At 38.7% G+C, this 27619-nt stretch overlaps 1 protein-coding gene across 1 annotated transcript; it reads right to left on the minus strand.

The window, feature by feature from the left end:
* Positions 1 to 428: 428 nt before the first annotated feature.
* On the minus strand, positions 429 to 27397 carry ophn1 (oligophrenin 1). Its single transcript, XM_086309681.1, has 24 exons — positions 26659 to 27397; positions 25403 to 25498; positions 24937 to 24998; positions 24209 to 24280; positions 21996 to 22097; positions 21784 to 21894; positions 21559 to 21663; positions 21342 to 21468; positions 21145 to 21245; positions 20943 to 21034; positions 18584 to 18662; positions 15260 to 15293; positions 15017 to 15079; positions 14362 to 14436; positions 11284 to 11368; positions 10795 to 10853; positions 10061 to 10166; positions 9797 to 9956; positions 8955 to 9102; positions 7964 to 8191; positions 6903 to 7050; positions 6116 to 6166; positions 3174 to 3222; positions 429 to 1446 (listed from the first exon to the last, which is right to left on the minus strand). The coding sequence occupies exons 1-24, from the start codon at positions 26810 to 26812 to the stop codon at positions 1435 to 1437; spliced, it is 2319 nt and encodes a 772-aa protein (XP_086165807.1). The 5' UTR covers positions 26813 to 27397; the 3' UTR covers positions 429 to 1434.
* Between the last annotated feature and the right edge of the window lie 222 nt (positions 27398 to 27619).

A 27619-nucleotide genomic window follows, 5' to 3' on the forward strand; every position in this document is an offset into this window, starting at 1 on the left:
TTTGCTCTGAATGTTAGTGTTGTTGGTGTAAAGGCAGAAATTTCGAACATTTTATTCTATCAAAGTCTAGACAAACAATTATATGACTTTACTAAGTCTCTCCTAAAAGACTAAGAACCTATTTTGCTTGTTGCTGTGTTTTTGTACATATACTACATACTGTACTACATATATACACATACTGTTATAATAGTGGATGCTCATATTAAACATGGTTTTAAGTTATAAGCAAGTACATTTACACTTCCAGTGAAGTCAAAAGCCCAGGCTTCAAACACATCTAAACATTCAAGCTACACAACAACAGTTCTGTTGTGTTGACTTTGGTTAAATATTGACAAGGTGTCAACACCACACAAGTGATTAGATGTCATATGAAGGTAAAAGGGGAAAAAATCAGTAATGAATGGAAAAGAAATGCATCTTACTCATGAGTCTGGTTTAGAAGTCCTTCAGTTTATTTTTCCTTTTTTTTAAAACCAGAAATCAACCTGAATTTTAAAAGCTGGATTAAAAAAAATGTAAAATTAAAACAACGATATCAACAAACACATAACACACAAGTGTAAAATTTACATAACAATTTTAAGAACACAGAAATGGAAGCAAAAACACTGGAGTGTTATTTTCACATACTCTAACAGTCAAGTTTGTTTTATGTTTGAGCTGCGTTAACGCTACCACTACATTCAGTGTGAATTCAAACTACACTGACAAGATCGGAGGTGACGGCATAAGTACTTCTCTGTAATGCCTCATAAAAGTGACTTTGAATAGGTTAACCAAAGTGTTTGCTTACCCTTTGTCCAGATTGACAAAAAAAATAAATAAATAAAAAAAAAATAGTATTTTTCTGATCAGTGTCAATGTTTTAGCTGGCTCATCAGCAAAAGAACTTACACGACACACTGTAGTTTTTCTTGTTGCAAGTATAATACGCGGGCCACTTCATAATCCTATTCAAAATCTAGCGAGAGTAAAAATTCACATTTACTAATGTACAATGATTAAACTAATTTAGGCAGTTTTAAATGAATTAGTTTTCTTTGGGAGATTTGTGTTAGCAACAAGTTATAACCAGCACTGCAGTTTACCCCGACAAACACAGTTGGTGTCATGACCAAATCAAACTATTAAACACTGTAAAAGGACAAGAGAGATTTTATTTAACAAAATAAACAAAGGTAAATTATTTTTACTCCAGCCTAACTTTGGAATGCTAACTGAACACAGAACAAGTAACTTTGCGAACTCCTTAAAAAGTCAGTCTGCTACGGCTTCGCTTCACAACAAGATCCTTACACCAAGTAATTCAATTAAGAGCTATTTCCTCAGTCTATTTTTACACAAACTTGATTGATTTAAGTTCATTAGTGGTGACTCCCTCCAGCTCGATGTGCTCCCAAAGGTCACATGATGTCAGCCACATCTTCCTCACTTAAATTCCTAGAAAAAGGAACACAGACAGCCTCTTTCAAATATGGAAAGAATGTAAGAACATTTTAGTCACCTGATGTACCTGATGCAGTACACCAGTCGTTTGGTGTTGCTGTTTGAAATCTTAAATGTAAACTTCATCCACTGCACAGCATACTACACAAACGTCATACTACACCAGGAAGTGATGTACAGAAGCTGTATGTACTTTTTTTTGCATATTTGCCACAGTTACACGTTTCAGATCGTCAACTAAATTTTAATATTATTATTGCATTTATTGAGGGAATGTGTCCTCATAAACAGTGAATGAATCCATTAAAAATATACAGTGTAGGGCTGGGACAGACCATAGGATAGATCATAACTAGCTCAAGCTATAATGTTAACATTTGTACATATGCTAAATGATCATACGGTCATGTATAATGTATATGTTTGTGTAATGGGGATATATTTTCATCATCATTTTATAATCATTTCCTTCTCCTCAAACACCACTGCTCTTGCTCCTCACCTCAAGCCTCTGAACTGCAGTCAGGGCTCTAACGTACAAAAACAGTGCATAAATATATTTATTCATTCCTGAAATTGTCAGCAGATTAGACATGCAACCGTCCCATCTCCAGACAGCTGAGCCGGCTAAACAACAACAGCTGGTTATGCCAGCTAATGTTAGGCTAAAGTGGTTTTTAAAAAAAAAACCAAAAAAAAAAAAAAAAAAAAAAAAAACACGTGTTAGATATACTTCAAACGCTGGCTAACAGTGGCAAAAAACAGCAATGCTTACTGAGAGAAAAGTTCATGATATCCTTAGCAACAACTGTCAGTGGACAGTTTTCACTCATCAACTCATACTTTGGGAATTTTCTCCTCCAAAATAAACAGAAATGGACACATGTTGACATCTGAGATAAACAGTAGGCTGACAACCTGCACTCACCGAAGATGAACGGTGGCCAGTTTTTATATTTGATCCAGGGTAAAAATTAAAACTCTGAAGTACATAAAGTGTTGATATTATTTAAATATTTCATATTATACTTCATATTATTCAAATATGTTCAAATTGAGTGTGTGCAAAAAAGTTTTTTTATACAGAAATAGTAGTAGAAACATGTTGGTGGTCTGGAGCAGTTACAGAGTACAGTCTTAAATTCTGATAAAGGTGTTTGTCCTACAGCAGCCTCCGTAGCTAAGGTTATGTGCTTGTATTGGGAGACTTAAGATGGAAATACTTTTTCACAGCACTGTACATCCATCAACTGAGAGCATCGTGATTTGCTGCCAATCTGTAATGGGTGAGAGTGTAAGTGAGCATGTGGACAATCACAACTAACACACTATAAATTCAAAATACACATTATAATACACTTAGCTTTAACATACTAACGCCTGGTCAGGAACTGTTTCTAATTATATTTTAACACAAGGAGTTGAAGAAACTGGGGAAAAAGCGGGAAAAAAGTAATAATATTTCGCATTTAAATGTACATTAAATGACACTGAACACACATTAAAACGTATTCAATATGAAAGCTTCTCTTCTTCTCCGGAGCTGACAGACTACACCTTACTACATAGAAACTTAAAATGTTAACATAGCATTAAAGTGGTACCCAGTGTGTTACAATGTGAAGGCAGGTGAATCCCCCACAAGCATCAGTATGTCAGTTTACTACTTTGAGAAAGACTGAAGAGCATTACAAATACTGAATACATCTATTTAATGTTACCTCTTTTTTTACCGTCGTTACTGCCGATGTTGATGGTGAACCCGCTGGACTAAGATAGAAGAGAAAAAAACAAAACACCAAAAACAAAAACATTACAAACACATAGATGGTTTAAAACACTATTTCACCAGCTTTTCACAACTTGTTGTGAATGTAATTCTATTAAACAATAATCTGTAACAGAATGTTTACTGTTTTTACAAAACATTTCTTACACTAGGTGCTAAGACATTAGTAGCACATATCCATGTTCTGCAAGTTGTGTGCTGTTTTCTTTCCCCAGCACATTCCACAGATATTAGATCTGACTGAAATCTGGGCAGTTCAGAAGCCAAATAACAATTTGAGCTCTTGATATGTTTTTCAAACCAGTCCCGCTTCATCATGCTCATAGAGATGTCTGCAATCAGGGCATACCTCTGCCATGAACGGGTGTCTGCTGTCCCCAACAATTTTAGGAAGGTGTGAAAAAGTGAAGTGTTAAATTTAACTTCAGCATACATGTCAGGATCCAAGGCTTCCTGGCATGAGAAAAAAACAGTTTCTCCTCTGGTTTGAATTCTTCCTATACTGCCTCCCACTGACACCTGCTAATCGGGTAAATGACCGGGAACATTCATCCATGTCATATGGTAAACATTATCCACCTCCTCCATTATCCACCTTATCCTAGGTTGCACCACAGTCTAGCTCAGTTAATTAGGTCCTTTCATTATTTCAAAATTGCTCTAACTACTCTACACAGCCACATATACAGGAAACGCTATGTTTATGCTCCAGTACTTTCTGTGGGATCAGACAGCCAGCACCAACTGGGTACTAGCCACTGCATAGCTGGAACACCCCAAAAGATGTCCTGACAAAGCCAAGACATCATCTTCAAAAACTGAATGTTTACGAGCTGCTTAGCCTCCCTTTTTGTCGTGTTTATATAAACTGAACATCAATTTCAAAGGGAACGCTCTAAAGAACAATGAGGATATAATCTTTCTTTGATAACACTCCCACTAGTTCTTCCCATTTGGACACTGTTTATTTATAGCAGCTACAGGGTGAACGGCAAGGACCTTAACTTGCAAATCAAAGAACATGTGTGTCTTTTTCCACCTCACAAAAGGGACTGTGAAAGGGGGCAGCCTAAGAGAGCCCATAGGAACAGGTTTTCCATCTCTCCACGAGTGTGTGTGAGGCTGTTTTATTTCTCACACACTCTCTCTCACACACTCGTAACACACAGTCTGCAAGCTCCAAATGAGAGCAAACCAAGTAAACTTGAATTTATAAATAATTATCCAAAAAGTAGAACACCTGACACACAAAGTGACAGATTTACCAAGTTGGAAAAATCAGAGTGATATCGCAACCGGGGAAAAAAAAAAAAAGTAGGAGTGGAAAGTTTATCCGACTAACAATGCAGACACTTACGAACACACATGCATAAATTTGACATATTCAAAGTGTCCTTTATTAAATGTTGCGGTTGTTTACAAGTACACAAAACATAGCCAAGCATCAGATCCCAACTGATCCACATAGTAATGCTTCACCAAATTACTTCTGGATGTTGCATGATGCTTTAGGTATTTATAAAAGTCAAAGAAAAGACTCTCACACAGAGCCAGCTTTGGGCAACAGTAATCCCAAATTACATTCAGTGACACCTGAATAGGAGGAACACTATTCTAGCACATTTTCAATGTCAACATTTTAATGTATTAATTAATTACATTTTATTTATATAACACCGAGGTACAACAACTGTCGCCTCAAGGTACTTTATACTGTAAGGTAAAGACCCTACAATAGTAGAGAGAAAGCCCCAACAATCAGCACTATAAAGCAAGCCCTTGGTGACAGCAGGAATGAAAAACTCCCTTTTAACAGGAAGGAACCTCTAGGAGAACCAGGCTCAGGGAGTGGCAGCCATTGTGTGTGGGTCAGGGTAAAGAGATGAGAGCAAGGACACAGAATAGATGCTGGATGCCCTTCCTGATTTGTGTTTCCAGCTGAAATTGAAGCCAGTGACCTTTCGCTTACTAAGCCAACGTGTTAACCACTACGCTACCAACATATCTGTTTGTATCAAAACAAAAGATCTTCAAGTTAAGGATTCATAGAAAAAAAAGAATAATGAAACTGTTTTTTTGCACATTAATGTAAAAAATTAAAACTTTGAACCTTCGGCTGCTTTTCACGTGTTACCTTGCCTATTGCAAACAATAGTAAATCATGTTGTGTTTATTTTGTATATTAATAGGGAAACCATTACAGAGACGTATGCAATTACTTAGATCAGCCCTCAAAATAACTGTGTCCAAACCTTTCCAACTCAAAACTTACCAATATCTATATCATGGTTTTGTAACTGTCAAATCAAGGTTTTACTATATGCAAGCTATTCATATTTTTAAACCCTAGCTCTTCTTCTGCATTTGCAAACAACACCTAAAAGCACATAATTTATTTTTAATAAAGGGCAATCCATTTTAATTAACATTGCTTAAATGTGTCACATTTAACAATACAGGGTACTATTCTTCTACAGCTTGCAGTACAAAATTTAATCTCATTTCAGAGTTTAGGAAATCATATTTAGTATTTATTCAAAAATGTAATTAAGATTTTGCAATGCTGAGTGGGTTTTTGAGAGCCTTCTAGAGCATTGATTGTATTTAGCTGCAAGCTGTCTGTGTCCAGCTGTCCAACAGTAGTTCAGAAAATCATGGCATTGTCTTAGGAGTAAGATTGCTATTTATGATCTGACTGACTGTCTTTAATTTTACAGGGAAAAAACAACATGTACACAGCTTTACAGACAATGAGTTGTACACATGAATTTGTTAAATCAGTCTCACCTTCTGCTAAGCTTTTTTAAATGAACATCAGCTGTCATGTAAAAATATATACATGCATGCATACCTGATAAGAAAGCATTTACATACCTGCCGACTTGCCTGGAGGCGTTTTCAAAAAACTTTGTTTTAGATGCAACGCTGGGGAAAAAAAAATAGTAGAGATGTTGACACTGTACACAGACAATATGATGCATTTAAGATTTAAAACTGCCATCAGTCATTGCTGTTGCAGCTGTTATTATTATTATACTCTAACAAGAAAAACAACTTAAATCTGACAAATCTTATTTTGGAGGCAGCAACAGATACTATCTTTATTTAGTAATGTGGCAATTTTTTTGAAGCAAACAGTTGCTTATTTAGAAACATTGCTGAGCTGCAGTCATGTTCCTTTCACCTGATGAATGGAGCCTAGTTCATAACTATCCTTTTATTTCTGTCTTTGTTCTCTTTCCACCTCCAGAGGTGGAGAGAAAAAATAAAAAAATAAATAAAAATAAAAAATCACAATACGCTTCATTACAGTTCCTAAAGTTAATTCAATCAGCTGTATAGCTCTATGGCATTAACTGAAGACTTATGTGCTGTGCAAGGTATCTTAAAGAGACATCATGATGACATCACTATCAGTAGTCTGCAGCGATGACAGAACAGATTTGTGGTTTCATTGTTTTTATTCCAACTTGTGGCCTGTCTCTCAGCATTAGTGTCATAATAACTATTATTTTGTGGTTTAATTAACGTGGCATTGTGCACTGCTGAGTTACTGGAATTTTCATGTCAACCACAATTTAAGCTCAATAATTTTGCACACACTGCAGTTAAATATATAAGCATGTGTTGTAAGACTTTTGCATGTATGAAGAGTACTTACTAGGATGTGGTTGTGCCCTCACTGCTGGCTGCAGTTGGAAGCTTTTGTGGAGCGGGGAACCTGGACGGTGGCTCAGGAGGCCTAACTGGGGGTCTACAAATCTGCTGTTTCTCCGTGGACCTTGTTCTGGTCAGACCATCAGAATCTCCTGAAAAAAATAATCCTTTTTTCAGGAGATTTCAGGAGATTGTGGGTTGGACTAGTTCACATAAAGTGCATTTGTGCAGTTATTTATCTGAGATAAACTCCTGATATATTCAGTAAAGACAATACACTTGACATTACAAGTGAAAGCATGAAATGATGTCATGTAATACTGATATTTTAAACACCACAGGCTATAGAAAAATAGTGTAATCAACATTTGCTTAAATAGATTTTTTTTTTTTCATCAAATAAGGCTTTTATGAGTGCATAAATACTATAAATGGGCCATCTTAGGCCACTGGTAACTAAAATCAATACTTCTTCAATTCATATGATGGACAGTTAACAAATGAGAAAAAGCTTAAAATCTGCAACCAAGCGACTGCCATGCTTCATTGCTTCATTCACTCTAAATGCTTGCATAACACTCTGCTTCATAAATTAACTCTGGAGATCTTCTACTATGATTGCTTCTTGCCATAGAGTTATTTTTAAACAAATAAAAAGCTCAGTTTAAACTTGTTTACTTCCCAAGGTTATAGCAGTGTATAATTAAATAATAAATTGACAGACACAGCGGCATCAAAGTTACAGCCGTTGTACAAGCTGAAACACACAAAGTCGTAAACCAACACAATAGGCATGATTGTTACTATTAGTATAAAAGTAAAAGAAACATGTTAATGATAAAAGAGCAAGTCAATGGGAAAGATTAATGATTTTTAAATGCTACATGTAGCCACATGCATTGCCTGAGAATGTTGAACATTTTCTTCCAGACTCGACTACCCAGATCTTGGCCATAATAAACTACCACTTTGCTTTTCATACTCTGTGTATCCCTCTGTCCTCTAAGAGGCCTTTTTTCATTGCTGACGAGCATGTATGAGATAGGGAATTTTCCATTAAATCACCTTCTTTGGTGGTTGCTCCTTTTGCAGGTGTTTTTTTGCCCTGAAAGGATGGCACCCTGCTCACGTAGATCCCAGGCTCCCCATTCCCTGCTGAAGAAGCATCAGATTCTGGTTGCCTGTCTTGACGGATAGCTGCTCTGGGTACTAATACTTGTCTCCTTTGACGCTGTATGGGAGTGGGGCTCACTGGGTTTTCATCATCCACGTTGGAATTGTCACTCTGACCATCTGTTACAAAGAAGCAACATTAACAGTTTGGTTGCTGTAAATTAAAAGCATGAAGTTATATGGAAATATTTTACTCTGTGACGTTAATCTGGTAAACTTGTACTATTATTAGAATAATTACAATGCACAGAAACTGATCATTCGAGCTCTGGATTAACCATATAACCGTGTTATTTGGCCACATAACGCACACAATGCAAACATAGCAAGCTGCATGCACCCAAACTTTCTCTCGCACTGTCTATGAAAAGACAAGAGTTACAGCCACTTCACTTAGCAACAGATTCAATAAAGCAGTAAATTGAATGATTTAGCCTGAGTAATTGACAAAAAAAAAAAAAGATTAACGTGAGATCAAATTGTAGATACATTTATTTGTGCTCAAAATTAATTATTTTTTAAAAAAGGAAGCACCAAATTATTTTCTAACAACATTTGAAGATGATACAGATAGAGAATCATAATAGAAGAGAAACAGAATAGAATTTAATTTAACAAACAAATTCCAAGTTTTGAAGTATGTAATAACTGCTTTGCCACACACACACACACACACACACACCAATAAATCCTATTTCGAAAATGTCAAGAAATGACCCTGCAGGTACGCTGTGGTACGAGTCTTTTTAAAGAATAAAATGAATTAATTAATATATTTTAAAACAACATTTTTAAAAAAAATCTACTGTATGCTCAGCAAAGACAGCATGGGATAATGATGAGGATGATGGTGACAATCAGGCCAAGAGAGGCTGATAATTACTCTCAGTGTGCTGGTAAAGCTCGTGACTAAGAGCTTGATAAACACGAGCCGGTCGCTTGGAGATTGTGATGGGTTGCCGTTTTCTCGGGTTGATCCGCGGGGGAGGGACAGGTGGGGCAGTGCTGTCTTCTGGCATATGACTGAAGATCTGCAACCATATTGAAAAAAGAAAAAGAAAAAAAGTCACAGTAACACTTTAGTTCACTGGCTACTTTTTCAGCTCCACAGAGTCTCAGCTGAAAGAAGTAAAAAGTCTTTACATGAAAAAGAAAAAAATAAACTAGAAAAGTATTTTTTTTTCTTACGAATGACATTAACATAGAACAACAAAGAGAGAAAAAAAAAGCACAAATACCAAAGTAGTAACTTAATGACTAGAGCGGTGACAAACACAAAGCTGCTTGTTCTACGCAAAGTCGCTTTAAAAGCATAGATGTAGAGCAACCAGCAGGACAGTCAGATAGCCTGGCTCAGTCCTGAGGACTTTAGTCAACTCATATAAAACCCAAACCATAAAAACAGCAATTTGCTGTTTTACTGGCAGTTATGTACAGGAAACTCCAAAGCCTTCAGCAGCCTTGCCAAGACAAAAAAAAGAAGAGCTTGAAAAGAAATCCTCAGCTGTGTTTTACACTCCAAAACAAAGGAGGCAACATGTTGATTAGTTGGCTTTAAAAGTGCTGGTAGGTAGATTTTATTACCTTTGGACTGAGCCACGTTTTCAATTTTCCCCCTTTTTCTTACTTTACGTTAAGCAAAGCACCAACAGTAATAGCTTAATATACCTATGAATTTTAATGGTCTCACAACTCTCTGGGTGAACGACATCACTTCAGCCGTACCTTTTTGCAGTGCTCTATCAGAATCTCAACCACGATATTTTGGAACTTGATATCCAACATGGCCGCCACAGTTTCCTCCTTTGCTCTCATTAGCGTAGGCCCAAAGATAACCGCCATATTTGAAGAAGTCATCAAGTTTTCGTCGCTGTGGCTGCACACGCTGTCAACAAATGGAAGGCTGGGTTGAGTAAAACGAACAGAGCTCCTTCTAGAACGACAGGAAGAGCTGCAGTGCAAGTCGCATTCGAGTAAGCTCGCACTTACTTCACCAAGTGCTTTATAAGCATCTCCAGCATTTCCCGATTCTTCTCTGGCAGCTTGTAGGTAAGTGAATGGATTTCACTCAGTCGAATGTCCAGATTATCTGACTCTGTCACACAGACAAGAAGTTATAGAAATCATGATCATTTCATTTTCCTTTTCCTTTTATGTCATCTCAATAAAATCAATCATTCTGTGTTAATCACAACCAAAAACAGCATCACTTTCTGAGAAAGCATGGACTGGGCAACAGCCTTTCTGCACCGTCGTGAAACTAATAAAAGAGTGTCTCCAGAATGTCAGGCCATATAACGAGAAGCCCCCCATTTCCTATAATGAATGGCATTTCCAGGAACCTGAGGCCACCAGCTGCCTTAATGCAACATCCTGACAGAATGAGGCTGATGCTATTAAAGTCATCGTCTTCTTGGTTTTTACAGTATTGCTGTGTGACAGATAAAAACAAATAGGAGTCTCAGATTTCCTTTAGTGTCCAGAGTTGTATAGTGTTGCACTTGTACTTAAAGAAGTACAAGTGCAAAAAGCACATGTCACTCTTTAACTTTCCATTTCCCTGGCATAGTTAAACAGAAAACCAACTGGATTGGACCATGTTAATATACATAACACAAGCCTTTGGTAAGTCTAGATTCAAGGAAAGATTTTAGAGAGGAGGCACACATTAGAACATAACCTCCCCGGTCTTAGCAATGGATCACTTCCAAAACACGTCTTACTTGCAGCACACATGAGGTCTCTGTGCAGACTGTAGGTCGTTAGAGGTTCAGACAAACTCCTGCAAATAAATAAGAACACACAAGTGCAATATAACTCACCACATTAAAAACACGACAAAGCCAAAAAGCAGCATTCCCTCAGTATAGAGTTACACTAGAAAGTAATGAGACAGAGAGCGAGAGAAAGCGAGTGCATCTTCTGTCAAGCCCACATTTGTTAATGTGGTAATAAAAATGTGTTTCAGATGTGCAGATCCACATCTGTAAATATTATACAATCAATGCTGGAAAAATACTTTGGGGATTTTACAACCCTGTGATTATATATTTTGCAAAAGTGCATGTAAGAATATAAACAAATCTGACCCTGGACCAATTAAAAGGCATTTAATAATAATAATAATAATAATAATAATAATAATAATAATAATAATAATAATAATAATGAAATAATATAATATAATGTCATATGTAAACACACACACATACCTGAGATAAAACTTCAAAGCACTTGTGACTGTTTTAACATCCCAGTCGCTGCTGTGGAGATCCACATCTCCTGGGTTTGCAGAGTCTATGAAAGAGCAGGAAAAAGGCTCATGCTACCTTAATTACTCAAAGACATTAACTAGATGTGACATGTGTGGACCACATTGTATAACAGATAAGCATCTTGAGGACATCTGACAAAAAAGAGCAACAGCAGCATTCCTTCACAGTTATGTTTACACACATCTCCCCACACAGCTGGGGGAGAACGCCAGCTCTACAGCAACCTCAAAGGACCCACTGTCATCAGGAACAGAGGGGTTTACTACAAGCAACATTAATGTGTTAGTGAGGTCTGGTGAGCTCAAAGTCAGAGTTTTAAGTATCACGAAGGTGGCTCTCGCTTTACCTGGTCAGTTACTATAGCAACTTGTCCTGACCTGATCCAGGGCAGGTTATGGTTTCAAATTGGCTGGAAAAGATGCTTTCTTTTTTTTTTTCACCAAATTGTCAACTACAGTTGCAGCAGTGCAAAATGTGCCGACTTCGTTTAGCATTCAGCTACTAATGCAGAAAATATATAAATGTTTTCATGCGTGATCCTAACCTGCTGCCAAGTCTATTCTGCACTGCTCGATTGCAACTAAAAGAACAGAGATTTGAAAATTATTCAGTGGCAGCAGATGGCCACCCCTCCCTGAGCTCGGTTCTGTCGGCAGTTTCTTCCTGTTAAAAAGGGAGTTCTTCCTTCTTCCCACCGTTGCCAAGCACTTGCTTGCAGGGGATTGTCACAATGCTGGAGTCTTGTAGGGTTTTTAACCTTAAAATATAAAGCACCTGTATTTATAATAATTCAATTCAATTTTTTTTATTTGAATTATTTGTAGGTTGTTTATCACCAAGAATATTAAATCCCTAAAGTTAATTTCATTTTAATCTGACCAAAAAATCGAAAGTAATTTCCACATCTCTGTCATGTGGCTGCGGGGATCCATCAGATCTGAATGCACTGATGTTTAAATGAAGTCTGGTTTGATCTATTTTCTGTTTGAGCACACACAGGAAAATGGAGCAGAAAGCCTAGAGTAAACAGAGAAAGTTCACACCACTACTATGAAACACATTATTATTTCAGGTATTGAACCTGAAATGTTCTACCCTAATGAAGGCATAGTTTCTGAGTCTGAAAAGAAAGCCCTGGCCAAGGTGCCTTAAACTAACGTGGTTGCCCCCAGCTTGAAGTGTCATAACTGATGGATGTAGCCACTGTGATTTCACCAACTGGTTTGTGGCATCCTGTAGTGAAGCCTGGAGCTGACCGTTTTCATTGTCACCATCTTGCTGAAAGAGAGACAGCCCGCGACTTGTGATTGACAAGTCATTGAGCACATCCTGTTTTATCTTTATGTCTGACTCTAAAAGGCATCATAATTTACAAAATTAACTTTACGTTCTATCTGAAATCTTCTGAGAACCAGCTTATTCTTTATGTCCTCTATAATAGCCATTTCTTTTTTTGTTTTTTACTTATTTGAGCTACCTTACCAAGTGCCGGTGTACTAAACAGAGGACATCCTTGGCTTTCCATTGATATCTCATGTGTTTTTTGGGGCAGGAAATCACAAAAAAGTTACATTTAAAGATTCTTTTTTTCCTCAGTTGCCAGGAGGATATGGCCTAGACCAGGGGTGCCCAATCCCGGTCCTCGAGAGCTACCGTCCTGCAGCTTTTAGATGCATCCTTGTTCCCACACACCTGAATCAAATGAATGGCTTGTTATCAGGCCTTTGCCAAACATGATGGCATGCTGAAGAGATCAAACCATTTGATTCAGCTGTGTTGGAGTAGGGATGCATCTAAAAGCTGCAGGATAGTAGCTCTCGAGGACCGGGATTGGGCACCCCTGGCCTAGACCAATAGATATGGTCTATTGCAGAACCGCAAGCACTTTGGCAACCACATTGGTCGCCCCCTGCTGGACATTTTAAAAAAAGGAAACAAATCCATCTTTTATGTACAGCCTGTGGCTGCAAAAACATATCCCAGTGGCAGACATACTAGTAAATGACCCCTTAAGATCCCTTGCTCTCTCACTTCAAAACACTGAGTTTATGGCTTCAGTGGCTAGTTTGAAGTTAAATGGACCATAATTTACAGAATTAAGTGATGCTAACTGTCAGCATTACAAATATGGAATGGATTTAATGACCTTGTAGTACCATATGACCCTATTAGAGCGCTCCGCTCTCGCTCTGCAGGCCTACTTGTTGTTCCTAGAGTATTTAAAAGTAGAATGGGAGGGAGAGCCTTCAGTTTTCAGGCCCCTCTTCTGTGGAACCAGCTTCCAGTTTGGATTCGGGAGACAGACACTATCTCTACTTTTAAGATTAGGCTTAAAACTTTCCTTTTTTCTAAAGCATATAGTTAGGGCTGGACCAGGTGACCCTGAATCCTCCCTTTGTTATGCTGCAATAGATGTAGGCTGCCGGGGGATTCCCATGATGCATTGAGTTTTTCCTTTCCAGTCACCTTTCTCACTCACTATGTATTAATAGACCTCTCTGCATTGAATCATATCTGTTATTAACCTCTGTCTCTCTTCCACAGCATGTCTTTATCCTGTCTTCCTTCTCTCACCCCAACCGGTCGCAGCAGATGGCCGCCCCTCCCTGAGCCTGGTTCTGCCGGAGGTTTCTTCCTGTTAAAAGGGAGTTTTTCCTTCCCACTGTCGCCAAAGTGCTTGCTCATAGGGGGTCATATGATTGTTGGGTTTTTCTCTGTATCTATGAAGCGCCTTGAGGCGACTTTTGTTGTGATTTGGCGCTATATAAATAAAATTGAATTGAATTGATCTGTTTTAAATAAAACTAACATGGCTAAAATGATCAGCTACTGGCTACCATGGATATAGCTTAAAGCAATTTTAAGGTTGAGCCTTCCAGAAGCAAGACAGTGAGTCAGCAGATGTTTCCCTGTCATGCCCGATTGAAACTTGCAGAACCTGTTGTGCCGTGTTAATAAGTCTAACAGAGTGAAACATTGTAAAAGGACAGATGTAGCAAATTTTCACAAGCTTACCGAAGAAGGCGTTTAAAAGCTTCTGCACTTGGATGTTGCTGCCAACCGTCCTGTACACTCCTTCCTGTGTGGCTCCTAGGAAGAAGACATGGGGAAGGTTAAAAACAAAAGAAAAAAAAAAGTGCGTGGACAAATAGAGAGCTGTGGAAATGCCCACATGATTCCCTTGAATGTTCCTGATGTTCCCTGATTTTGATTACAGATACAAAAAAACAAAAACACTTTCTTTCACTAGTGTATTCGGTTTAAAACATAGACGTGTTAATGTTTTTAGAGCTTAGCTTCATTCCAGTAAGATGAATCATGACACTGGAGAAAAATACTGTGACTGTAGGTTTTAATCATTAGGGTGTGAGTTTTAGCAACAATGAGCATGAAGGGAAGATGTGAAGAAAAGGTAAAAACCTCTGAATTTAATAGACCCTCACATAACAAGCAAGAGAGAGAGAGCAACGTGATGATTAAAATCCTTTATAATGTGAAAAATACTACATTTCAGAATACTCTTATTATAAAGAAGGGCATGTCTCACAGAGAGTAGCCAGCGGAGTAGTGTCAATGTGTCACACGTGACTCAACTACGCCCCCTTAAGGGAAAGAAGAAAAATTAAAAAGGCAAAAAAAGCAAGAACGATCCTTTAACAGAAGCGTTTACCTTTTGTTTCAATGTAATTGATGCACTTTCGCACAAACTTGAATCCAGTTTCATTCAGTTCCACTGTGGAAACAAAAAATAACAATTTACATTTACGAAAAAGCCACGATTATCAAGCACATACTTGTCACTGCTAAATGGATGCATTCAATGGCATGAGATGGAAAGTAGGACAGTATAGCATCTGTCCACATAAAATAATATTACAGCTTTAGACATTGAAGAAACTGATGAGTGACTTACTTTCAGCTTGCTTGTGAATTGGTGAATGATAAATCTGAAATAAAAAAAAGATGCAGTAAAAAAAAAAAAAGTGAGGATTGTGCAGGAAAAAAAAAAATCAAACACACAGTGGAACTAATGAAAAATAAATCCTTAAAAATGAGAGGAAACAAACACTTGAAAGGCACAGTGAAGGATTTCAGAGGAGTTGACAAGAATATTAGCATGATTTTTGAGTTCTGGTTTGAGTTTACCTCATGAGCAGATTGAAAGTGCATGATAACTACAGTAATGACAAAAAAAAGAAAAAGGACGCACTTCTACTTTGAGCACTTTTTTTGTGTGTGATCCTCGCCGTGAAATAGCTCACTGCCCTCCCCTTTAATGAAAGTCAGAGGTCCTGGCCAGCTCCAAACCAGCAGAGACATGGTACAGCTTTGTTCAGAGACACTTATGCAGGGCGAGCATTTGTAGCCATAGACAGCTGAAGTGTAAAATATAACAGTCACACCTAGAGTTCATCTATGACTGTTTATCCATACAAGTTTATGCAAGGCTTTTTTTTTTTTGTTCATTACTTACAAATTCTAGATGTGATAGAAAACCTAATGCTAGAGAAGAACATTAGCCAACAATTAAAATGGACTTTTTCCTACAACGTTTAGATGCTTACTTTAATTTCAGTGGCTAGCATGAAACTTGCCAACATTTCTAGTTGCTTAGGAAACTTTGGAGAAGTGCATGCAGACATTTTTCTCTTATTCCTCTGCCAAAGTGAAAGCTGGGTCAGAGGTAGGTTTGCAGTGCTGTTTGTCTAACTGTCAGAAAGATGGCAAAAGCTACCAAGCCAAATTTCAGGAATCTTAGTGGACAGATGGTGTGGACAAAAAACCCCAAAACAACAAAACTCTATTGCTTTCTTTAAAAATTGGACGCCTCATGAATGATGGCATCTTAGAGCTCTTTTGTTTGATTTCATGGAAATCAAACAAAACAAGGGCTTCAAGGGATCTAAGTGTCATATTATATTGTGATATATGGGCTCAATCGTGTCAACTTCTGCAACTCCAACTTCCACCCGTGGAAGTTAATCAAAGTAAAGAAGTGCACTAAGAAGAGTAGAGGAAGTACAGAAAGATCCACACTCACTGGCCACTGGTACATATTGCTAGTACCAGGATAAACCGGTTTTTGCCATCAGAGCTGCCTTAATTCTTCATAGCAAAGATTCAACACAATGCTGGAAGCTGGAATGCTTCCTAAGAAGTTTTGGTCCATATTACCATTACAGCATCAACCCAACCACGACACACCATGACAGTGCCTGTCCCAAGCCCAGTCAGGTGGGGAGGTTGGTGTCAGTGAGGGCATTCGGCATAAAATCTTGGATGCAGATGATCCAACCCCTAAAGGGAGCAGCTGAAAAAGGAAGATTGCATGGTAGCAGTCACATCCATGATGGAAAACTCCACCCCAGCTCCTCTATTGGATTGAGATCTGGTGACTGGGGAGGACAGGGAACTCACTGTCGCGGTGAAGAAACCAGTGCGAGATAATCTGAGCTGTGTCACATGGATTTTTATCCTGCTGGAAGCAGTAATCAGAAGATGGGTACAATGTGGTCAAAGATGAATGGACATGATAAGCAATGCTCAGCTGGTAAAACAGGGCTCAAAGTATGCCAAGAAGATATCCTCCGTATCATTACACCACCAGCAGCCTAAACTGTTGATACAAGGAAGGACAGATACATGCTTACATGTCATTTACACTAAAGACTTATACTGTCCATTTGTATTGTAGCCTCAGTATCCTGTTCTTAGCTGACAGAGGTCACACCTGGTGTGGTCTTCAGCTGCTGTACCCCAGATGCTTCAAAGTTTGATTTGTTTTGCCTTCAGAGATGTTCTTCTGTGTAGCTTGACATAATGATTGGTTCTCTTAGTTGCTTTTGGCCTTCTATGGCACCAACAATCAGCAATATTTAGTCACTCAAATCACTGATTCTTCCTCATTCTGATGTTACGTTTGAACATTAGCAGATTGACTATGTCCTCACAGTCCTAAAGAGATATTTTCAATAGTAAGGAGTTGAACAGGCGTACCCAAAAAGTGACCAGTGAGTGCACATGTGAAAACAAAGCAAATGCATTCCGCACTGTGTGGATTGCATAAAGTGAACGAAAAAAATAATGGAAAAAAGCAGTGCTACAACTCAGACAATTTCATGTATTCAGAAGTCTAAAGGCCAGATAGTCTGCAGTCCACTGGAAATTCACAGTTCCAGCTTATTTTGGGCAGAAAAGCTCTTGTGCAACTTTCATAATATATAAAGAAGAAAAGGGGGAACTCTGCAGAAAAAAAGGGTACTAAAAAGCATGTTCTGTTATTTTCATATCCCCTGGCAATGACTGTTGCATTGTGTCTCACACAACACCAATGCATTAAAACATGCGGGCAAGAGATGTGATGTGAGAACTGCAGAGAGCGGGCAATACTGAAAGCAAAAAATGATAACATCTACAAACATAAAGAGGAATTAACACTGGAATTTTGCTAGTAAAGGCACTTTTGTTACTTTGAACAAGAGAGTGAAGAGAGATGGTGGAGTAACAAGTCGGCAGCTTTTTTTTTTTTTTGGGGGGGGGGGGGGGGGGGTGTTTGTTTGTTTTGTTTTAGAGGCGGGGCTTCATTAACACCCAAATGTGATTTCAAGAATCAGAAAGCAAGAAAAACAATTCAGCACAAATTCAGCAAAAGGCTCTTAACTAACCAGGTGCCATCATTTAGCTGTATGTAGGTGTGTGTGTTCATGTGAAAGTCAAGCTTCACACCATAGCTCTCACATATGTAATAGAAAAATTATAATGAGCTACCCGCTGCCTTTTTTCCTGCGCTGCTTAACAAATGTCAAATTTGAGCAGCCATGCAAGTTAAATTGGAAAAAAGGGAAAAAAAAAAAAAAAACACAAAACACAAAACACAAAAAACAACAATTATGAAAGGGCAGCTTTTTTTTTTTTTTTTACATAAAGCATTTAAAATAACACACAGTTCCAGATTGTTTTCTCTGTTTGATGATGCAAAGATAAAACTTTTTTTTTGTTTTCCGTGCAATCCAAATCCAAACATGCAGTTAACATCAGGCAATGTGTGTTTAGCAACCATCCAAGAGGATTAATTTAACACAAAAAATAAAAAACAAGCCCCGTGTTAGACTGCACATGGAGGGAAACGGCTCCAGCGCAGTAGCCTCGCTGAAGGGACAAAATTGCTCTGCTAATCTTTTTGGCCGTTAAGCTGTTTTCACAGAATAATCCTAAATGAAATGAGAAACAAACTCACAGGCTCTTTTCCATCCATGGCCTCCATCCACAACTTCCTGTCTCCCTCCGAAAGAGCTTGGAAAGTGACTGGCGTGTTTCTATGGAAACAGAAACAAATGACATTAAAAAGGCAAAGGTTGCAATTTAATCCTTCAGTTAAAAGGGTGTACTGTTTCAATATCCAGCTCTTGTTTGGGGGGGGGGGGTTTGAAACACTCGTACACATCATACACATTCTCTTAGCAATTGAGGAGAGACAAAGTGTCTTTAAAGTAGCTGATTAAATCGCATGTGGCAGCGATGGGAACAAATTGAGATAAATAAGACAAGCATAAAGAAATGATGAAAACCCACTGCTGCAATCTGTCCTCTGCAGAAGTAACAAAATCCAGTGCCAGAATTTACAGCTTGTAGGCTACTGAATCAATTGTTAACCAAAACAACTGTGCAATGAGTTTAAAAGCTTGTTCTGCCAATTATGCTAATCAAGCAAACCCAAAAAACTCTTCCAAAATTCAAAATCCATTTTAATGATCATTATTCAACACGAGGCTGTGCAAGGCAGTTTTGAAACAATCCCTTTATTACCTACTACTTAGAATTGAAAATTGAAAATTAATGCATCAATACAGTAACAACAATAATAATAATAATAATAATAATAATAATAATAATAATCGTTAGCATGTAAACATGACAGTATAACTTCTTATATATTTTCACAGCTGAGTGGATAAAAAGGAAATTTAACTTTTAGAAGCAAAGACTCATTGTTGATTTTGACCAGTTTTCCGATTTTTTCTCGTAGGTCAGTAATCTGTATTCAGGTTAGCATTAATAAGGTACTTTTTAGTCTTATTGACCACTCAAAGCACTTTTAAACTACAAGCCACATTCACCCATTGACACTGCAGTTTATTCCACTGCTGGAATTTATAATGGACCATAATTTCATGCAAAATGTGAATTTTTAAACAGTGCTAACCCGGGTGCACAGGCAGCACACTCACTCTGTTACTGAGTGCTATTACTTGAGGCTAGGAGCACTGTGGAGAGTTACTCGTGGGTCTAATTATATGATGCAAAGATTAATATAAGACAGCAATTAATAACCTACAACCAACTCTCCTGAGTAGGTTAAACATCACGGCACACAATATTTTGCTCTTGTGCTGGACTTTTGAGTGCAGGTGGGGGGCTCTGGCGGCTCCTCTGACAGGAACCAATTGAGCCAAAGGTGAGGCGTTAGATGAGGCTTGCAGGTGTTTTCCCGATGACAGAATAATTTGTGTTAGAAAGTTTGGAAGAATACGTCTAAACTGAGATCAAAGCTCTGCTCTTCCGTAGAAACATCAACACGAGTGAGCCAAATGCTGACTTTTCTAAAACAAACAAACAAATGTAACAGAAATCAGAAGTGCGTGAAACCAAAAGCATAACAGGCACACGGTTGTGCCAAATATTTGAATTTTTCTCACCAGTGCGTAAGGGGAGATGATTTATTGCCTTGGTATCGTGGTTTTACTTTACAGTGAATCCAGAATGTTAACAAAATGCTATGATTTAAATAAGGCTGCAGAGAACTAGTTTAGTCTACGCATAAAATTTTCTCTCACACACACACAGTTTGTGCATCAGGGTCTATTTCGGATTCAGCATCTTGCCCATGTATACTTTGTAATGCACCTCATAGGACCGGCATCAAACCAGGAATCTTGTGGATAACCTCTAATACCTGAAACAGAGCCGTCCCTAAATCCAGACCAGCTAATCAAACGGCAATTTGTAATTTTAACAAATAAACAAGCAGGTACTAAATTGTCAAAGGATATGAGAGACCTGTAACAATCTTGACTTTTAATTCACTTCCACTAAGGTCAAAGGTTAGAGCCAGTTGCCTTTCAGGCCCATTTGTGCAGGCTTTTCTTTGCCTGAACTCACAGCATTAGCTCCTACATTAGACAGCACTGCCACCTTGAGTTGCTCAAACAGCCAACAGTTATATTCAGTTAACAATCAGGATTCAGAGCGATGTATAATTCAAGCTGCTTTTAAACCTTTTTTTTAAAAAAGAAAACCCAAATATTTTTACCGATTTCACGACACAAACCTGTTGTGTGACAGAAATCCCTGTGGCTTATGAGGCTATTAAAATGCATGTTGTCCTGACTGGCCTGCTTATATAAATATGAGCCTGTTGTGTTCTGTCCTCGGAAAGTTTGCCATCTGTTTCCAGCTCTTTGCTTAGGGATTGTTTGGGCTACACTCCATTAAGCCTTCACACCATGTCCTTGTAAACCACCTGTTCACCTCGCTGCCTGAATCTGTTTATCCCATAAGGCTTTTGTCTCACAGTTTCTCAGCTTGTTTGCACTAACCTCTCGATGGTTTCCACGTCAAAGCAAAAGCGCTTATCTATGGATTCTGTCTTCCGGCGGATGCAGGATTTCAGTGTGAGCTGTATGGGGCCCTTCAGGTGAGGACAGAGAGTTGGAAAGTAATCAGTAAACATAATGGAGACAACAATATAAGAGAAAGTCTTCTGAGGAAATTTGGTGTTTACTGAAGGTGGGTCAGCACCTGTTTAGTTGTAGTCTTCTGTTCACAAGGTACCATGACTAGCACTCTCCCCTCTTTCTGATACTTACAATAATATTTGACCCATGTCATACCCAGAGCCCCTGGAGGAATACAAAGCAGTTTTTTTTGTTTTTGTTTTTTAAAAAGAGCCTACAGAAACAACTAGATTCCACATAAACATATAGCAACCCACTTACGCTTCTCCTGACAATACAAATAACCCCTCATTGGAAAATTGTGCATTTTATAGATCTGGGAAGGCCGTTTCATCCTTTTCATTAGCTCCTCCAACTCCTCACAAGTGCTTTCATAGTTGTTTCTTGTCTGCAGGCAAAACCGGAAAGTACTTAAAACAATGTATATGATTTAAGGAAAGTGAATTTTGCTGATGGCATTGTCGGTAACAGTGCTTACGTTCTGCAAGCTTAGCTGCAGTTCCTGCTTGTAAGGCATGAAGTCCTGAGTCATCTCCACTGTCAGGTTGTTAAGTGTTAAAATGCTGTGAAGAAACGCCAGCACCTGTCCAACGAGTGTGTGCATTACATACAACAAGAGTCAAAGCAAACAATGCATGAATGACACCAGGAATATTTCCTCAATGTTTTGTTATGTGCGTGGAAGCACAAAAACCGCACTCACCGGCTCCACCACGTCAAACTTCTTCCTGTCCTGAACCTGGTGTATCTGGTATACGTACTCGACTGAAGATTCATAGAAGTTTGCACGCTCTTTATCTAGGAGTTCATCAGCCTATTGAAAATTCAACAAAAATATAATCTTTTTTAAAATGGTTCTCACCTATATATTTCCCTACCCAAGTGATGCAAAGTATTTGTTGTACTTCAACTAACCTCTTGAAGCTGAGTCTCTCTCTTCTTGGCAGAGAGATTCAAGTGTTTGTCTAATTGGGAGTAATATTTTTCACTCTCTTTATCAAACTTCTTTTTCTTTTCCTGCAAAACAGATTGTAGAAAAAGATTATTTATTATTAGAGACCACCAAACTCCAGTGTGCAGTTCAGTACTGCCTTTTGCATTGCATTCACAGTTCCAAAGTCACCTCTGCAAGTCAAATTATGTAACAGAGAACTTTTACAAATCACTTGTTTGCATGTTTCTTTCTTTTTGTTGTAGAATTGTGGCTTATAAATTTGAAAATACATATAGCTGATAACACACCATCTTGAATCTGCTGCTAATAGCCATCTGCTATCAGTCAGGCTCAGGCTAATGCTAAAACCTATAGATTATATCTCAATATTAAAATGCCAGTACGTGTCAACTGTCAGCTGTAACATCTAAAAATAAATGTGTTTTCACTGTATTTACATAAAAAGTTAGCAAGCGAGCTGAGAATATTAAAAAGATAGCTAAAAGTAGCAAAATACAAAAAAAAACACTAGCTAAACTGATAATATACAAATGATAAAATAAACATTATGCAACGGTTTTGGTACAGTAGTAGGAATAAATCCTTAAAAGTTCAAGTTCATGAAGCTCAAAAAATATAACTTAACCAACATTTGCTAAAGTAGCGAGCTAAAAGTAATCAAAAATGGTAAAGCTTACAGCTTTCTTGTAAGTGCTCACTAAATGATAAATGACTAGACAATAAAAAAGTACAATGAGTACAAATACAGACAGAAACGTGAAAACTTGAAAATGTAAACCCTGTAAAATATCAAAGACCAGATTCAATAGCTATATTGTAACGTTAGTAGATGCAAATTTGTACGACATACCCTGTGATAGAGTCGCTTTAACATTAATAGCTATAACTAATTGTTCCCTGTATTGCTTTATCAGTCTCTCATGTCATAGTGGAGGAATTTTGGCCCACCCTTTTTTACAACATTGCTTCGGTTCACTGAGGCATGTAGGCATTTATTTACGTACAGCTCTCAGCCGCTGCTACACCTCGATTCTTTTCTTTGTGGATTTGCTGCTGTGCTCTAGCCCTTTCTCTTGTTGTATGTTACAATTTGGCCTAAGTTTTAGCTACTGGATTGACGGCTGACAATTTGACTCTAGAATACTTTGATATATAGAGAAGTTCATAGTTGAGTCAATAAGTGAAAAGTTCCCAGGTCCAGTGGCTACACAACAAGCTCAAATCTCCACTCTTACAAAGTGAAGATACACCCCTTTGGTCTTGTCTGTCCAAAGGACATTGCTATGGAAGTCTTTTGGTTTCTCCAGATGCAATTTTGCAAACCTACGCTGTGCTACCATGTTCTTTTTAGAAAGAAGAGACTTTCTCCTGACAAGCCTTCCAAACAAGAAATATTTATTCAGTATTTTTGCAATTGTGCTGCCAAGAACTTTAACATTTAACATGCTAACTGAGACATGTAGAGACTAACATGTAGTTCCTAATTTATTTATTTTTTTAGTTTTTCCATGTTTTCTGTAGAGCAGCAAAGTACCAAACCGATGCTCAGTTTGATTAGCAGCACCTGGATGTTACTCATTCATAATTCTTATGGAAACTGTAAAGGTGGGCTTAGTTTTTCTCAGTACTGACTGTAGATAAATTAATATAATTTTTGACCGTTTTGTCTGTTTGTATACCTTAAGAATATGTACCCTGATTTTATTAAGCGGTACATCTATTAGGGCAGGGCTTTGCTACATTTAATAATCAGAATCAACAGATGCTTGATGAGAATATTTTAAATATGAGACTTTCAAACGTCATTTTGAATAATCACAATATAAAATCCTAACTTTAATGATATCACCTTAGAACGAAATAAAGAAATTTGTTGAGCTGCTCTCAACTACAGAGTGCACGCACTAAAAACACCTGCAATATCCTGTTTTTAACAAAGGAGACAGGTTATTGTGCTTCAAAAATAGTTTATACACAAATACGGGGAAGTACCTTATGACATCCTGTCTGGTCTTTGTGGCAAGGAGAGGGGGGTTATATATACTTTAATGACCTGACTGTCCATGCAGAGAAGCACATTTTGAAGCTACTGAAGTAGATCGAGTGCTTCCAGTGCCATTTACAGGAATGAGCCGTGATGTCACTTACAAGGCAGGGTAAACAAAGAACTTACTTTTGTTACTCCTATTTGCTCCTTTCTGAACTTCTCCAAGGGCTTGATGAGTAGATCTGATGCATTCTGAACCTGGACAGGAAAAAAACAAACCGTTACTGACGGCTCCTAAACATACTGTGTTTGTAGATTCACTTTCCAAGATAATGTAAAGAGTTTTGAATTTTTTTAAAAATCTATACACTTTTCAAAACAAAACAAAACAACAAACATCACAGTTCTGAGCACCTGCTGCAAGTTCAATTAGCAAGATGACCTCCGGTTTTAGATTTACATCTCTATCTGGAGAATCCAGTCAAACAGGAACTGCTTCTCCCATTATAATAACCTGCCTGCCTTAATTACTCGGAGAATAATAAAGTGTGTGAATCAGCAAAAACTGAGGTGACAAAACTTGCATCAAAATTTCTACCAACAGCAGGCCAATATGTAACCATAAACAAAAAGAGAAGAAGAAACCCAAGAGGGGAAGTGATACCAAAATGATTACCAGCATTACACTTCACAGTGCTTGCATGCAGCCACACCTTTACACAACTGACATGTCTTGTGTGACAAAATGAACACATTAAAGATGGCATCACAGCAAAAAAAAAGAAACAGAATGCATTAGTGGTTTCCTTTAAAGCAGTATCACTTTTTGCGCAGGATAAATTAATGCGGTGTCCGATATCCAGCAAGACTTCAAGCAGCATGCACAGTCAGCATGGAGGAAGTTGATAACCCACCAGCATCATCCTGTCGTGCTCCACTTCCTGCAGAAGTCCAGCAAACTCCTGGAACGACTGCGCTGGGGAGGAAAGCACCAAAAGAGGATAACTTTTGCATGGTGTTATCGAAACTGGCTGAGTCAGAGGACATATTAGGAAAGCAGCAGATAACACTTGCTCAGAACTTTACAAAACTCACTTTATGATTTATGCTCATAGAATTTCCACCTATCTTTATGCACGTTTTCCATCGAGCTCCGAGGCAGGTTATAGTGGAGCACACAAAGCCTTATGTTTCCTCTTATCTAAATTCTGAGGCATTATCAGCCGACAGCCAAAAGTGCTGTGCTTTCCACCGCGTTCAAGCGGGGAAACACAAATGTAGAAAAACTACAATAAATTGGAATATTTCTGGCCACGTATTTACTCTGACTGCTTAAAAACTCAAGCACAATCCAAGGCAGTGCGCCTTTATCACTCTTACCAATGTTAATCTCGTCATCCGTCAGTGTGTCGCCGATGAAGTCGAACTGGAACACACTGAGAGTCTGGGAAAACTTCTGCACTGCCAAAGAGTATCCTGAAAAAGAGAGAAAATAAAAACACGAAGCGTGATCTGTAATTAATGACAAGTTACATACACTGCTTTTAAATTCAGTCCAGTTCTCATGAATCTAAGAACAGGCCAAGATTAATAGAAGTTGGTGTTTCATGTTTCCCCTGATAGGAAACCGGAAAGTATGAAAGACATCCTTGGCAGGATTCAGCAGCAGTGTAGCAGCCAGTATGTGGTTGATAATGCAATACATTATCCCCGTCATGCCTGGCTTTTACTATCAAAACAAAACAGAGCCCTTCACATCACTGCTGTAGACTATTTAGTCCAGAGAACTTGGCTAGTTGTATCTAGCCTCATACTTTTTTCAGTGGAACAATCGTTTAATGTTCTTTCCATCAGCCAATTGTGCACCCAACCCCCTTTCTTCTTGTGTTTTAGCTCTAAAGAAATCATATTTGATGACAATCAGTGCTGAGGCTGAAAAAGCATTAAAGGACATGAGCATTCTGATGAGCAGGATGACATGAACATTGAAAAATGTTTGGGGGGGGGGGGGGGGGTGTTGCTTTCCATGGACTTTGTCCCAGCAACTCGTGACCTCTGACTATTATCTGGATTTACTATTGGACCCTCACCGCCCCCCAACACCACTACAGTACCTACAATGACAGTTTGTTTTCGAGGTGAACAGCTTTGCCATTCAGGATTTCCACAGCAGTATCTTGGTGAGTCAAACAAAACAAACAATATCACCCCCAGTGGGTGCCACGCTGACCCAAATATACGCATGTACAGTTCTGCGTCTGCGTGGCGTCCCTGGCTCTGACCTATTCTATCAGTGGGAATGGTCCCACCTAAACATGAGCGCACAGAGAAGTGGAGAGGCGATGCACGGACTGATGCAAGCCCTCCAAAAAGGAGACAGCTGTTCGGGAACAATAGTGCTGGTCATCCTGCACATCTGCAGCTCTGTGGCCTCTCAGTTCAAAGCTCTTTCTCCTTTTTTATGGCTTTTCCCTGGAGAGCAATAACAACTCCCTGAATACTCCTCTCCCACATAAATACACACTTTATCCTGCAGGCCTACGTAAAATAACGGAGGGGATGCTGATCCATTGGCATCAGAGCCCTAAATCTACATGCAAATCGCAAAAAAGAGCAATCTAACTAAGCATGCTCACCCTTGATTGCAGTGATCACACTATTCCCGTCTTTGATCACTTCTTTGAGGAATTTGTTTGTCCTCTCCAGCTCCAGCTCGTAGCACTTGAGAGTCTCTCTGAAATCCGGACTGTCCAGATAGCAGTCGCTGAACTCCAGCGGAGGATGAACCATCTTGTGCACCGCTCGACTTTATAACACAATAGAAACACTGAGTCCGCTTTCCACAGAGGCGCTGCCTACGCTCGTCCGTGGCACACACCGCTCATTTCTGTTCACTTGAGGCTACTCCACACATTCCGCTCCGAGGTTCGGAAACCATCGTGTCCGTGGGAGCCTGCGGCAACGGATGGTTACAAATAAACTGATCGAAACAGTGAATTCCCGCAGCCTAGGCTCACTTCCCTCTTTTATTCGTCCGCGCTGCTAATGCTTCGGTTTAATTGTATCCTGGTGCCCTGACCACTTTTTTGCTCCTTACCGTGTCGTAATTAAAAGAGCAGCTACGATCCCTCTGACCGCGTCCCATTCCAAAATCCACACTTAAATGACGCCTCACTGTTCTTTCTTAAATAAGCTTTCCATCGCTAAAATTAAAACCCGCTCTTACCAACCCCTCAATGTAGTGAGTATATGTTCTTAGTGAGTATATTTTCTACTTCAAGCGATATTATAAACATATCCGAGTCCAATATCCTTAGTAAAAGTCAATGACAAAGCGCAATGGAGCGTACCCAGCTGGCAACAGAAACACAAAAAACTCCCCTTTTCCACACCCAGAAGGTTCTTAAAGGGCTCGCCGGACACTTTGAGTAATTTGTTTGCCATGGATGCTGCGTTTAGGTGCAGTCGGAAAACACAATTACACTTCCAGACAGGCGGATAGGGTGTGCTCCTGCAGTCAGGGTTAAGTACAAGAATTTTGCTTGTGCAAGCAGATTCACGGCACTTAGCTTACACTGAGGTGTTACCGTGACAGCA

This window comes from Aulonocara sp. 'chitande type north' Nkhata Bay, linkage group LG10 (genome assembly GCF_057382095.1).
Source record: "Aulonocara sp. 'chitande type north' Nkhata Bay isolate Kocher_YH1m ecotype deep benthic linkage group LG10, A_spYH_male_GT1.1, whole genome shotgun sequence".
Classification (NCBI taxonomy): Eukaryota; Metazoa; Chordata; class Actinopteri; order Cichliformes; family Cichlidae; genus Aulonocara; species Aulonocara sp. 'chitande type north' Nkhata Bay.

What these genes read in the sequence shown, in the direction of transcription:
- ophn1 (XM_086309681.1), bottom strand. Translation starts at nt 26,812, where the DNA reads ATGGTTCATCCTCCGCTGGAGTTCAGCGACTGCTATCTGGACAGTCCG. An exon ending in TGTGATCACTGCAATCAAGG is followed by an intron (nt 25,499 to 26,658) that starts GTGAGCATGCTT and finishes TCTCTTTTTCAG; the next exon opens with GATACTCTTTGGCAGTGCAG. An exon ending in TGATAGAGCACTGCAAAAAG is followed by an intron (nt 9,103 to 9,796) that starts GTACGGCTGAAG and finishes ATATGGTTGCAG; the next exon opens with ATCTTCAGTCATATGCCAGA.